We start from the raw sequence: 13,158 nt of genomic DNA, 5'->3' as shown, positions 1-13,158 counted from the left end.
CGCCGCGTATTTCAACTTCTTTTTTCACCTCACTCCAATTTCAAGCCAATCGATGACGTCGATAAGAACGATCGATCATTCGATGCATTGGGAATTATAATTATACAGTCTTATTTCAGAAAAAGTGGTCGACAGATATCTCTTACCATTAATTTTTAATACGATAAATTTGATACTAGAGAAACAATTTGAATGGGGAAAAGTCGGGTTAGCTTAAACATTGGTATTTTCTTATTCTTACTTCTCCTCGGCACTAGTCCTCTGGGAAAAGTTCTTTGTACGTGAATGACGTTGTGACTGTATTGGCGACATCGGTGAAAAGGTCCGCCAACGAAGACTCTAAAACTGGCTTCAATTCTTCAACGAACACCGCACTGTTTGTGTTCAATATGTCGTTGGTCGCTGGACCTATAACGAAGAAATTTTTCAGTCTATAGTCGTGATTTGAAATCGTTTGATCTTCGCAAAAGGATAATTTTGAGCTTGAGATCAACGGCAGCAAGAAGGTGTGTCAATTTTTAACATCATCGAAATCACGTAGACGAATAACTGATTTATCTACAAAGAATCGGATTAGATATCCCTGAATATTTTTAGCTGTAAACAACTCGTTTTAATTTTTCCATCGATCCTGCGATAAATTTTGCCGTCATTTTGGGAATCTTAGCGTACCGAGTCGAATGTATTTGGGGATTTTTTATGAAACGGGAACTAAAAAAATATTTATACACACATTCGTATACAGAATTCTATGTCGTTGAACACATTGCCAAGGTAAGGGAAAAAACCGTGGTAAAGAAAGAATCAACCGGTGCAAAGTTCTGATCCTTGTAAAAAGAAACCAGTATGAGCAAACTCTATCGAATATAAGAAAAGCGAATTCAGTCACGCACGTGGAAGATAAAGCGTTTATACACCGACTATTAAATTTTATTGCGTGACAGTGATCACGCTGTCGACAAGTTTTTTCATGGCAAGTTACATCAGTCAGTAGATTAAACGACCATATGCTAATAAGCGCTGCAAAAGATTGTGAATAAATAATCACACCTCAGATGTGAGTCGAATGATAGATTTGTGAAAAATCGTATATTGATGCGCTCACTATTAAATCGTATAAAATTTTTACAGGCATTAATTACGATGACAGTCCGTGAGTACAAAGTTTAAAGTAGCTTCTTAATATTGAAGAAAAAAATGGTGTTCATGCATATATGCAGTATTTGCACTTCTATCTGAAGTTTTAAAAGGTTTTACGTTTATGTTCAATAAGTATGGTAAAAATTGTTGAAATCGCAAACGCAACTATTTCGGCATTTAAAATACACATTCTTCTGATTCGTGTACTTATGGACTTCACTTTAGTCGTTTAAATATTCGGTCAAGCATGCCCAAGGTTGGTAAAATCGCATTAGACGCCAGAGCTCCACCCATACAGAGAATTATCAATATTCTTACTCTAATTCATCTCTAATCCCAATGATACATCGTTCTGTCGTATACTTATTCAAGTCTGCAGCGCGAAAGTCGAAAAATGATGACTTTTACAATTCTTCTCGAGACTTCTATGCGTTCTAAGAAAAATAATTCACTTCTATTACTGCGTTGAAACAATTTTATTCAACTTTCAGACAAATTTCTCGTGATTTCTAGCGAGCAGAGAATACTTTTGTTTATATTCATGAAATATCCTGGCGCCATTTAATGAATGCGTTTCATCGGAATAATTGCACCTTTTCCAATTCGAACACGTGACTTACTATAATCGTGGAACACAAGTGGTTCAATATTTGGAACGTCTATCCCACGATCTGTGATTAAATCTGGCGTGTTTAATACTTTGATTACGCAGTTGTGGCGGCTCATTGTCAGTTTAACGCGATCATTATTCGTTCAACTAGAGGTTCTATGTGATTGTTTCTCGAACTTATCGAGACCCCCCAGCTGGTTGCAGGTGAATACGGGAAGCTATTTTTAACACCAGATGCCGATACGGACAATCGGTCTTTTTATCGCGTCTCACCGTGCCTTGATTGTAAAACGACATTCCAACCACCCACTATTCATTTGCGATTAATATACTCGGTAGGTTGTTTGAACATGTCATTTTCGATTTTTTTTCATCTAAGTATGCACCGTAAAATTAAGCTTTGAACACCCAAAGAAACCACGGTATTAACATCACGTCTAACTTCAACGTTTCAACAAATTTCTGAAATTCTGCCTTCTCTGATTAATTCGGCTCCAGCAAGGTTTAAACGAATAACCAAGTAATCGTCATATTATTGAAGAAAATTAAACTCCAGACCCGGCATTATAAAAAATTTCACGTTAATTAAGTTATTGAAAATTTGTCGATTGCAATTGAGACGTATAACTTACGATGATTCTGAACAATGTGCACGATATATCGATTTTGCATTTTACTCGAGCCGATGTTTATACTCTGATCAAAGTTACCCTTCTCTTTGCAATATGGTTAAAGGCTTTCACGCTCTTTGGTAATTCTGAATATCTCAAATAACACTCGTCGATATTCTACGAGTCGGGGTTGTTGTTGAGAAAATTAGATTAATTCTCAATAAATTAATTGCCATGTCATTTTAAATAATCAATTCTTGAATATCACTTGTGTTTCGTGCCATAACAATTCGATCATTTCTTCAGGCCTTACAGAGGTAAAATTTTTCAGCTATGCGACAGTTGTCCAGACGTTTCGATGTATCGATGTTTCTGGTGAAATTTATTATTTCATCTGGATAGCAGATCGAAAATTGCACTGTGCTGCCTTCTAAAATTTTTTCATGGACCCGTTTCTTGACTTGATTTCTCTGAGTGATTAAAACTTACTTTTTTAGTGACGGGAGCTCGGAGAAAATATTTAAAACATCCTGATACTCACCCAGTATCGGATCTCCTCCGAATAAGTTGCTCAGATGTATTTTGGCCTCGCCGATTTTTATTTTCAGCTTCATTCTCTCGAAATTCAAATATTCGACTTCGTTTCGCACGACTTTATGCCCTCGTAGTACGACATCCGATGAGTAACCAGCTGCCATATAATAGACAAGTGTGTGTAAGATGCATGAATTGAAGTAATAAAAAAGCGAAACACGTTTTCATGACATTTTAACCGGACACCTAACTCGGAAGCATTGCGCAATTCGTAATAAAGTTATTAAAAAGTCAATCGCACGATAATTTAGACTCGCTTAGTTTATTCATTAGCTCGGATGAGTTAAGGAAATTCGATTCTACGAGAACATATTAACTATAAAATTTGTCAAGATTCTACAGTGATTTTTTTTTTTTATCCATGACATTTTCACTGCTAGTGACGGGAGAGAAAAAATCTGTCTATAGTTTTTCTGTATCCGCATTGTATACGTGAATTTTTCCAACCGGAAAACGGTGCTCCAAATTTGCATTGCTAATAAATATAGGAGACTTTGTAATAATTTAAAAAATACATTTGGGTCTGATATTTTCTTTTCGACAAAGAATAATACCACCAAATTTTTCTGATATTTTAATATATCCGTTTGCCCGCAACGATACTGGGAAATCATTCCATTTTCCGGAACGTGACGTTTCAATTGTCATTTCTGCTGTACTCAGAGTTTATTTCAGCCAAAGAAGTAGACTATTACTCACTAAAGTTTCCAGTGACATCTCCTTTTCCAGCCAATCTGAGAAGCAGCACCCTCGCATCCATCTGGTATTTACCTCGAAAAGTGAGCCTGTCGAACGCGACCCTGAAGGTGAAACTGTTCTTGTCCAAATTCGACTTAAGGTTGTGAACCTTGAACGTCGAAGGGCCTCTCACCTGCGAACAAGACGAAGCCCTATTTACTCCGTAATAATGAACGAGGTCTAGGATAATACAAGAGACGTCGATGATTATACGACTGTTACGACACGTGTAGTTGAATTTTATTTAGCTACTTCGGCCATCAATGTACATAGTTAATTTTGCCGAACCTGTAGTAATTGTGATAGAAAATATATAGAATTACTACGAGCTAGGCCAACGAGTCAAGGATGCTACGAATAATCAGTAACCTACTTACGTTTCTTGAATTAATTGATGAAACTTCGTCTTTTCACTAATGAATACAGTCTTTCGCTATCAATGAATTCTATATTGGCTTTATCGTTATCATCGGAAATAATGCTCAGAGGTGACTCACAGCATGCGACTTTTTTTCATTTAAGACGGTTATAATCCGGATTTTATCCGGAATTCATAAAATCGTTTAGATAATAAATTTATTTTCGTAAATGATAACAACTTTTTTTATGTTGCAGGAATCAGAAACCAGAGTTTAGCTAATTCAAGACTTTTTGTACCTTGCGTTAAAAATTACTGAATTCGATAATCCAAGTTATTTAGATGGAAAAGAGTCTCGTAAAATTATAAGGTACCTCTAAGACTTGAGCTAAGAATCCTATACTTTGATTGGATTATTTTTCCAGCAAAAACTAGGATTTAGACCTTGTTCCAATACTTGAACAAATAATGGCCACGTTTGAAACAATTTTAATATCGACTCGTTTCCTTGGAAAGCAGCGAACTTTTTTCCAGTGTACGTTAATGCAGAGAATGGCAATTCCGAGGATCTAGTCCCAAATTTTCGGCCCACCTCCATGTTCGTTAAATTAACGTCCAGCCTCGCGCCCACGGGACCCCGTAGCAAACGAACATTCTCCAACTGAAGAGGTTCCAATGCCGGTGCTCCCAGTTCCGGAATGCCTTCGGCAAGCCGCTCCCTGAGGCTTTCGATGGTTTCAGTGATACATCGGTCCAAGTTCGGGTTAGATTTTTTGCACGGCACGATGTACGAAGCTGGAACAGCAATTGCCTTGTACAAAAAAGTTGCAAACAAATGGAAGATCGGTTAATTGTAAACACACGTGGTTTGTTCAAGGCACTCAATTCACGAAACAAAAAAGCAGACTCAAACTGGCATTTAAAGGCACCGTGTCGAGCGCAATACCCGAACGAACATGCTGGAAATTTACATAATCACCCGTATCGATGCGTGTTATGTAACGAGCTTCAGGTTAAATATTTCTGGTGGATACTATAAATCGCAGCCGTACGTTGGAACAGGTTTTTATTGGCAATTTCCAAACCACTTCTGCGCCTTCGTTACAAAGCTATCACGGCATACTTGGCCTCAGATACATATCAATTTCTCTCTCTCTCTCTTTCTCTCTGTGCTGTAATTACTCACGTAAAACTGCCATCGTGGTCCCGAGAAGCCATGCGGCTAGCCTGAAACAGATACGACTATTCAGCGTACGGTTGCTTTTATGCATTTCACTTGCAGCTCAACTTCCGTGTGAAAAACTTAGGCTTGGGTCGAGGGATTCGGTACGAGTTGAAAAATACAGACTCATTGAAGTTTTAATCGTTCTACAACGAATGCAGTTCCTGCTGACCCACCTTAAGCCAGCGATATTTAAATCGAAGATCAGGCTTTCTCAAACTCGTTGAATATCAACGATCCTGAACTATAGCTTTGTGTATGGAAATGATCGATTTTTCAATTTTCAAGACAATAAAGCTCTGATTTTAGTCGTTTTATAGTTTGCGCCTAGTTACCAATGATACAAACATGATACAATGTCTTCCCACAAAATTGTTCTTAAAAAAATGGGTGCTTTTTTCAAGAATCTCACGTTTCTCAATCATGATTAAAATTTAGAAGCTTACGTCAAAAAAATAAAGAACCTGACGACGACTCTCGAAATCAAACAAGTGCATGGACGTACTGCCAATAAGGATGTTACGATGGCTGAGTCACAATTCAATGATGATCAATTGTTACCTTCTACTGGAATATTGTCGATTTCTGATGACCAATATATCAAAACGATTCCCGATGCATGTGCGAACGTAAATATACTTTATGTTTCAGTCTACAATGATCAATGAAAAACACCAAATTGTCATTTCTTCATCACCGACTGAGCAATCGAAACGTATTCTACGCTTGTTTTAACTTCCCTACAGTAATGAAATCTTTCCAAACTTTGGGCAAAATTATAGAATTGGCAATTCGGTGCTTTCGGGTTCGTTAAGAAAACTTCAAAAAGTTGACGAAAATACTTTAGTGGTAACTAGTTTTCACTCGATTTGAGGTTACGGCATGCTAATTCGTAGCCGTATCCCATACGATGTACGCATATCTTCATCAAGTTGCCAAACTTTTCACAGTGACCTCAGCGTCGCGATCACAAAGCCACGTTGTTTCTGAAAATTCTCAGCGAATTTATCGCGCAGGAGAAGAAATTGCAAAATATGATTTGCATAATTTGTCGGTGAATGTGAAAGATCCGATATCCCTTTAACTGCAGATTATCACAACGCGTTTGCGACACTTGTTTTGCAGAAATTTAGCCGGAATTGACAAAGCATCATTTGCGAAAGAATAAATTCGCTCAGAAGAAATAAAATCTCTTTTCAATTTGAACAACACCCCTTTCACTCTCTTCGAATCCATCCGTGTGCATGTTCCCTTAAAAATCTGAATGGTACCCGCGAGTCACTGGTTCGACTATTGGAGTTTGAAAAAAGATGGATGTCAACGGAAATCACAAGTCACTCCGCTGACTGTCACTCACTCACTGCAAAATCTACACTGACTTGACAATTTTGCGTCCAGACTAAAATTCGACTGCAGTGAAAATTCAGTATCATACGAACTCTAAGCCTGGATGTAACGCCTTCGGTTTTCCAAGCATGCGGTAGTTGAACTGATATCGAAAACGGCCTACCAAGCCCAAGTGAAGAGAGGAGAAGCCATTCCCTCGACGCGTCGCGCCTTTGATCACTGGATAATTTAAGATGAATCCAATTCACCGGTAACAAAGTATATACACCCTGCAGACTGCAGTTATATACTCTCGAATTTTAGACCCGGTGATCGGTTGATTGCCTCGTTCCACTTGGCAGCCATTGGCTCGTGAGTTTTCCTCGTATCTCCGAGTCTTTCACTGGTCAGAGAACGTCGACGGCCTGGACTTTTCACCGAGTTTCACACCTTACAGTTGGACTATAATCGGCGACCTTTCGCCATCCCGTCTTAAGGTATCAATGGTTGATGGATAATATGCAGCAGCTCGTATGGGCTTTCAACCGAAACCCTGCACGCTGTTTATTAACTTTTTTAGCCAATTTTTACTGAATTATTGAAAAGATCACCTTTTTTTTAATAACGGCTACAGATATTCGGAATGCACTGACCGTAATTTCGCATTTTGGTTGTCTTTGTGTAAAGCTTGTATATTGACCAATACGCGAACCTTCGACCAGCTTAACTTAATTTTTCGCAAACCGTGAGGTCTAGAGGTCTTGGATTTAAATTTTTCTCATATTTTTGTTCACCTAAAACCATATACAAATTGTCGTTAAATTAACATCATGACAATACGTGAATGATAAAAAATTCCATTCACGAATCAAACTTCCATTCGAATCGACGTTCTTAATTCTGCTTCAATTAACTCAATTCTAGCCCGTCAAGATTTTTATAAATTAGAGATGTCAAGTATTTCTGTTACTTCGTTGAAATCCCGTCGTGCAACGATTTATCGCTAAATATGACCAATGGCATCCGATCGAGAAATTCAATCTCTCTTTAGAATGTATCTTTAACTAAACTCATACAAGTTATACGATTGAAATTTGTAAAAAATCATTCATGTCGAGGAACTAGAAAATGCAACGTCAGCCGGTAACAAGACGAGTTTTTAAAGCCGTCGGGTTTTCAAAGCTAAAACAATTACAAGTATGCTATTATTGTTCAACTGCATTCGATTTTCTTGATTTACAAAATAATAACCAATTATTTCTTCCAGATGAATCATTTCCTGACTCGAGCTGTTGTTGAATCGATTCCAATCAAAATAAGCTGGACAAGCGAGTTGAAAAATCGATTTCGAGGTGAATTGATTTCATACCGCTGATGTCTGGTTTAAAATAACATTATAATTGTGCACATTTCTTCAATGCTAATATATTTGAATTAAAACTCGAATTCTATTTTTCAACTTGGAAATTTATTCTTGTGAAACACAGCACTGAAATATCTGAACGAGTAACTCTCAAAACCCTGATTATCATTATTATGAGAAAAATCATATTTCAAGGTTGAGTAAATTTCTTAACTTTCTATTAGAAAGGAAATTGAAACATTTATACTAAGCCTCAAGTGCACTGAGACAGACATTTGTCACGCCTGGTTTTGACATTGCTAGAGAAATACTGAACTATTACACTGGTTGTTTAATTGAATTCGAGTCAGTAAGCGATAGTAATGTATTCAAAAATCTAATGCCTGCACAAGCAGCGATTGCGACATTACGTGAACAAGTTTTTTTTTCCTCCTCCGGTACGAATTAAGTATTGCAGATCGAACTGACGCACATTGAATAGCATTTCCGTTGATGAGAATCATCTATTATCGAGTAATTGAATGGAGAATGAATTTTTTTTCTACACCTCAATTTTTACGACCACAGTGTTTTGCACTATTAAATTAATTAAATTAAATAGTTTTTTTTTCACAGCTTCCAACAAGGTACGCGTTACATGTGAGATAATTGTCATGCAAGCATTATTGGAAAATTGATTCAAAGTTTCTCGAATGCGTTGCGTTCTCACAAAGTCATACAATGCTTTACGTAACCAATGAAACTTGTTCCGTAGTGAGAGGATCGACTTGTTACCGGATCCGAAATAATACTATGTAATATATTTTAGTACACCAGTACCTTTGGTTTCCAGTGATAAATATCCTCGCTTTTTTGCATGCTTACATATTCCTCTCCTAATATATCTTGTCATTCAGATTAATGATTAATGTTGTTCTCGAGGTCACTCGGACTACTCCTAATTCTCTTTTAACCGCTCCAACCGACTTCCGCAGTAAATGATTATTTTTGAGTTAACTTTGTTGATAATCATTGTTTCAGTTTTACTAATTTATAACTTCTGCTCAGCCTTACCCTAATTCTCATTACAAGACCATTAATTTGACAATAATTTTACATAATTAAAATGTATACCAATAGTCGAGTACGCTATGAAAGATTATTGAGGACAGATATTGAAGACTTCTTTTTCAAACGCATGTTACTCGCATTTTACTAAAAGGGATTAAGTGAATTCTGTCTCTTGAGAAGATCCAAAAGGATTCACTCAGAAAGCTCAACAACCGTATTTAGTAATGAGGTGATTCAAGGATGCGACGTCAACGAAGTTCTTTCAATTCCAGTCTAGTTTGTCTAGGAATGAGATTTAGATTAACATGAAAAAACCAAAAGAAATGTAATATTGTTCTATGGTGAATGAGTGAAGCGTTTTTTTTTTCTTCTGTTCGATGTTTGAAATCATAAAGATTTTTTACAGTGGATTTATTTCATAATCGTCCAATTGTAATTGCAAACTGACTATTATATAACAACGTTGCGTTTCAATTTGTATTGCTCAATTTGCTTTTTTATCTCAGATTATTGAAAAAAAAAAGACTTTTTATTACCGGTGATATTCGGGAGAGACGAATGAGCATCAAGTATTATCGGGATAACTGGATTTTACGAATATCGTAAAATTTAATTTAACCTCGTTTTATCCTTCGATTGAAATTTGTGCTCGCTTATGAACATCATTTTGAGATTATCAGACGACGCTTGAACAGATTTCTAATTTGCAGAGTCCGTTTTTCTTGTACCTTCGCTCTCATCCTTTTTCCCCGATTTCATTTTCGGTTAACTCGAGGACGTATAAGGCAGTACCGATTCGGTGAAAACCGAGGTTGAGGCTCTTCAGCAGCGATTCAGAACAGGAGAAGTTACGAGTGGTGAGAGAAAAAAACGCTGAATTAAAATTAGCGTATTAATTTCCGCCGACCAGATTCTACTCGGTTGCGTACTTGATTATATAATTCTCATGAAGTTTAAAACGGTAGCGAATACTTCCCTGACACATGTTTGCAAAGTTGAGAATGAAATTATAGACACTCCTATTATTTTTATACCGTCGATCATAAATCCGATTAAACCTTCATTGGCGTGTCAATGTCAACTTACTCTTATTTAGATATACACTAAAAATCCATCGTGGCAATTGCGAAGTTGATAATGACGGATATGGTTGTCATGGTTGAAACTGTACAAGGCTATGTCATAAATGTCATAATGTCACGTAATGCGTAAATGGATGATGAGAATATTCGATAAAGGATCGCTCACCCCACATTTTTTTATCCCCAGTGATTTTTGGACATGATATTTAAAGTTCCCATATTTTTTATCGCGAGAGCGTCACGCCATCGGCGACATTTGGTGACGAAACTCGTCGAAAAGTTCATTTATCGTGTTTCAGTCTCACGTGAAAATCACTGAACACTTCAATCGGATTAAGATTTTCAAATTCCTGTAAACGCTTATCACCTCTGTATATGTTTGTCATAAAATTTACATAAATACACGTAACGTTCAAATAATTAGTTCCAGAAAAACTCCGTTAATTTTACAACAACAATTTTAAATAAATACAAGTGAAATATTCTATGTTTGCACACATAGTTTCAAATAGTGGTTGTATAATAATTATAGAAAAATTAACACGGAGTGTTTGGGTATGTTTGGAATGGGTAAATCCTTTTACGCGATGTTGGAACATCGTCAAGTTACGACTGTGTGTGTGTATGCCTATAAGCATCCATTTTCAGATCCGATTAAATATTAATTAATTGAAACACGGTGTTTCTACGAAGGTAAATCGGTGAAAGCGAAAACGACGCAATGAATCCGCGACATATGCAGTGCCTCATTTCAACTCATTATCTCGAGTTGGATATGAAGGTCGAGAGGCTGAGAGACTGGAACCGATCAACCTGCAGCTCAGAAAGACACGAAAAACCTAAGTTAGATGATTCCTTTCGAAAACCCGCGGCTTGATTTCATATTTAAGGATGCCGAATGGGCAGCCTCTGAGTTTGCCGCAATTCATGGTTTACCGATTGTATTTTCCTCTCCCTTCTATTTGTTCATTTTTTCGTTACCTGCGTAATTCGACATCGCAGAAGAGTTAATAATAATGCCTATCGTTTAAGCCCCCGCAGCGAATGGCTTTATACGACGAGTTTTTCGAGCTATCTTCCGTCGCTTGTTAAACGATTCGATATAAAAACAACAGGGTAATGGTAATAATTATCGGGGCTTAGATTGACAGGTTTTGCGTAGAGTGGGTATTTTCGTCTAGTTTTTTACGTTTTATTTCTCCTAAACAATTACACGTATTGCGAATAACGCTTGGATACAGCGTTAATTAATACTTAATTCACAAGTATTTTATATGATTTTGTGGCTAATTTCTATGTAAGAGTCACATAAATCTAGCTATTCGGTAAATCTTGTAACCCTAATAATTATAGACTAATGAATCATATCCAACGTCAGCCGCGTTTCTACGATTGATTTTAGCGCTGAATCTTGGTGTTCGCCACGAATGATCACAACAAATTTCTAATCATGAACCTCTACATTTTAGTTAATCACCGCATTTTACAACACTCCGTAATTATACGAGGTAGAATTATTCTTTTCTACTTCTTTGTCAGTCCATCGCGATAGGCTCTAGTCTCGGGCAGCCATGGATGCTATTATTAATCTTTCATCTGTGTTCAGCTAATGAGATCAAAAAACGAGAAGAAATATTATCCACACAGAAACTCGTTCCGTCGTACAATAAACATTTTTGTACGTTCGTACTCCCAACTACGATTTATTTTCTATTAGAAATACTTTGTCCTTGTCGATAGCTGGTTCATTTCCCATGGTAATTGATGCTATTATACACATGTATAGGTATGTATACATACATACTACGTGACGCAAGGCCACAGAGATTCCGACTCTACGGATATATGCGTTTAACGGTTCGAACGGTCAATTAAGGGCTCGAAGTAATGAGAAACCAAATTATGATCGTGCGCCACGTATTCTTTGCGGAATGTTTTTATCCGATTCCGTACATAGATTCAGATACTTATTTGTAAAATCATTTCCTTTGTTGGGACTCGTTGAATTACTTCCGTTAACGTTTACCACTCTCCTTCGGTGTATCATTTTTCTTCTGCAACTCAGTCTGTCAGCGTATTGCCGAGTCACGCTTGCAGCGTGATGAATCGACGAAAGAGGAAGAAGAGAAACCAAAAAAATCAAGCACCGCGAGTTCAAACAATATTTCGCTTCTCTTCGTACACTGATTAACATAGTCGTATATGTAATGAGGGATTCTTTATTTTTACATCTGTTTTCGCCGAGAGTTAGACCAAGGTCTCGGAACGCGAGCTTTGACTCGATTCGGACGCTGCACATTCGGATGTACATATTATGACGAACCGACAGGTGAAGGGATCGCCGGTTTTATTTATTTATTTATTAATCCCTGGTGGAATTTAGAAAACAAAAGTCGTTATTAGACGAGCAATTGTTACAACTGTAGACTGATGCGTTTCATTGAACTTACGGTTTTGATGTTAACACTGTATACCGAATTCCGTGCGGACTTTGAACGAACTCTTCACAGGCCACGCGACAAGGCCCGAACTATTGCGACTTGGAATTGAAAAACGTGATTTCAGAAGTTGTTATATACGATCAGTCTGCAACTTCACACACATTACGCGTGAAAGAGGACTGCGAGAAGGCCGAGACGTCTTACTGTAGTAGTTGCGAAGGCCGACATGGTTTGAGTTTTTTAGTTTTGTTTTGTTTTTTGTTTTTTTTTTTTTTTTTTGTTCATTATTATTTTTATTTAGTTTCAATAAATATATACATTCATTTATTATTTTCACCCAAAGAACGAGTTGTCAAAAATCGCCTGAGACGCCGCGGCAAATTCGAACCGACTCCTTTCACTCGACCGACAATTATTCTTCTTCTGCCGGTGTTATGATTCACACGCGTCGATTATCAATATAAAGGTAATTGCTAAGTGCAACGGTTGTGCGTCGATAAGCAGTCGAGTGGGGGAAAAATGGGGACGCAAAACGCGATCGGCCGTGGCCCTGAACTTAGAGGAATGGGAATAATCCTAAGGCCGGCTCGGGTCTAGAATGTATAAATGAGCCATCCCCAATT

General features: G+C 37.3%; 1 protein-coding gene across 3 annotated transcripts; it reads right to left on the bottom strand.

The window, feature by feature from the left end:
• Positions 1–136: 136 nt before the first annotated feature.
• Positions 137–12,962, bottom strand: LOC124216661 (protein takeout-like). Of its 3 annotated transcripts, none has more exons than XM_046621463.2 (6): positions 12,545–12,962; positions 5,238–5,278; positions 4,644–4,846; positions 3,655–3,826; positions 2,903–3,052; positions 137–408 (listed from the first exon to the last, which is right to left on the bottom strand). In XM_046621463.2, exons 2-6 carry the CDS (start codon positions 5,248–5,250, stop codon positions 254–256), a joined length of 693 nt encoding a protein of 230 aa, XP_046477419.1. In that variant the 5' UTR covers positions 5,251–5,278; positions 12,545–12,962; the 3' UTR covers positions 137–253. The 3 variants fall into 3 exon arrangements, with proteins under 3 accessions (XP_046477419.1, XP_046477418.1, XP_046477417.1); XM_046621462.2 differs by lacking the exon at positions 12,545–12,962 and adding an exon at positions 6,784–7,393; XM_046621461.2 differs by lacking the exon at positions 12,545–12,962 and adding an exon at positions 6,713–6,765.
• Between the last annotated feature and the right edge of the window lie 196 nt (positions 12,963–13,158).

The sequence above is a fragment of the Neodiprion pinetum genome, chromosome 4 (genome assembly GCF_021155775.2).
Source record: "Neodiprion pinetum isolate iyNeoPine1 chromosome 4, iyNeoPine1.2, whole genome shotgun sequence".
In the NCBI taxonomy this organism is placed as follows: Eukaryota; Metazoa; Arthropoda; class Insecta; order Hymenoptera; family Diprionidae; genus Neodiprion; species Neodiprion pinetum.
Note: the sequence above shows the minus strand (reverse complement) of the source record. Positions and strands in the feature narration are given on the sequence as shown.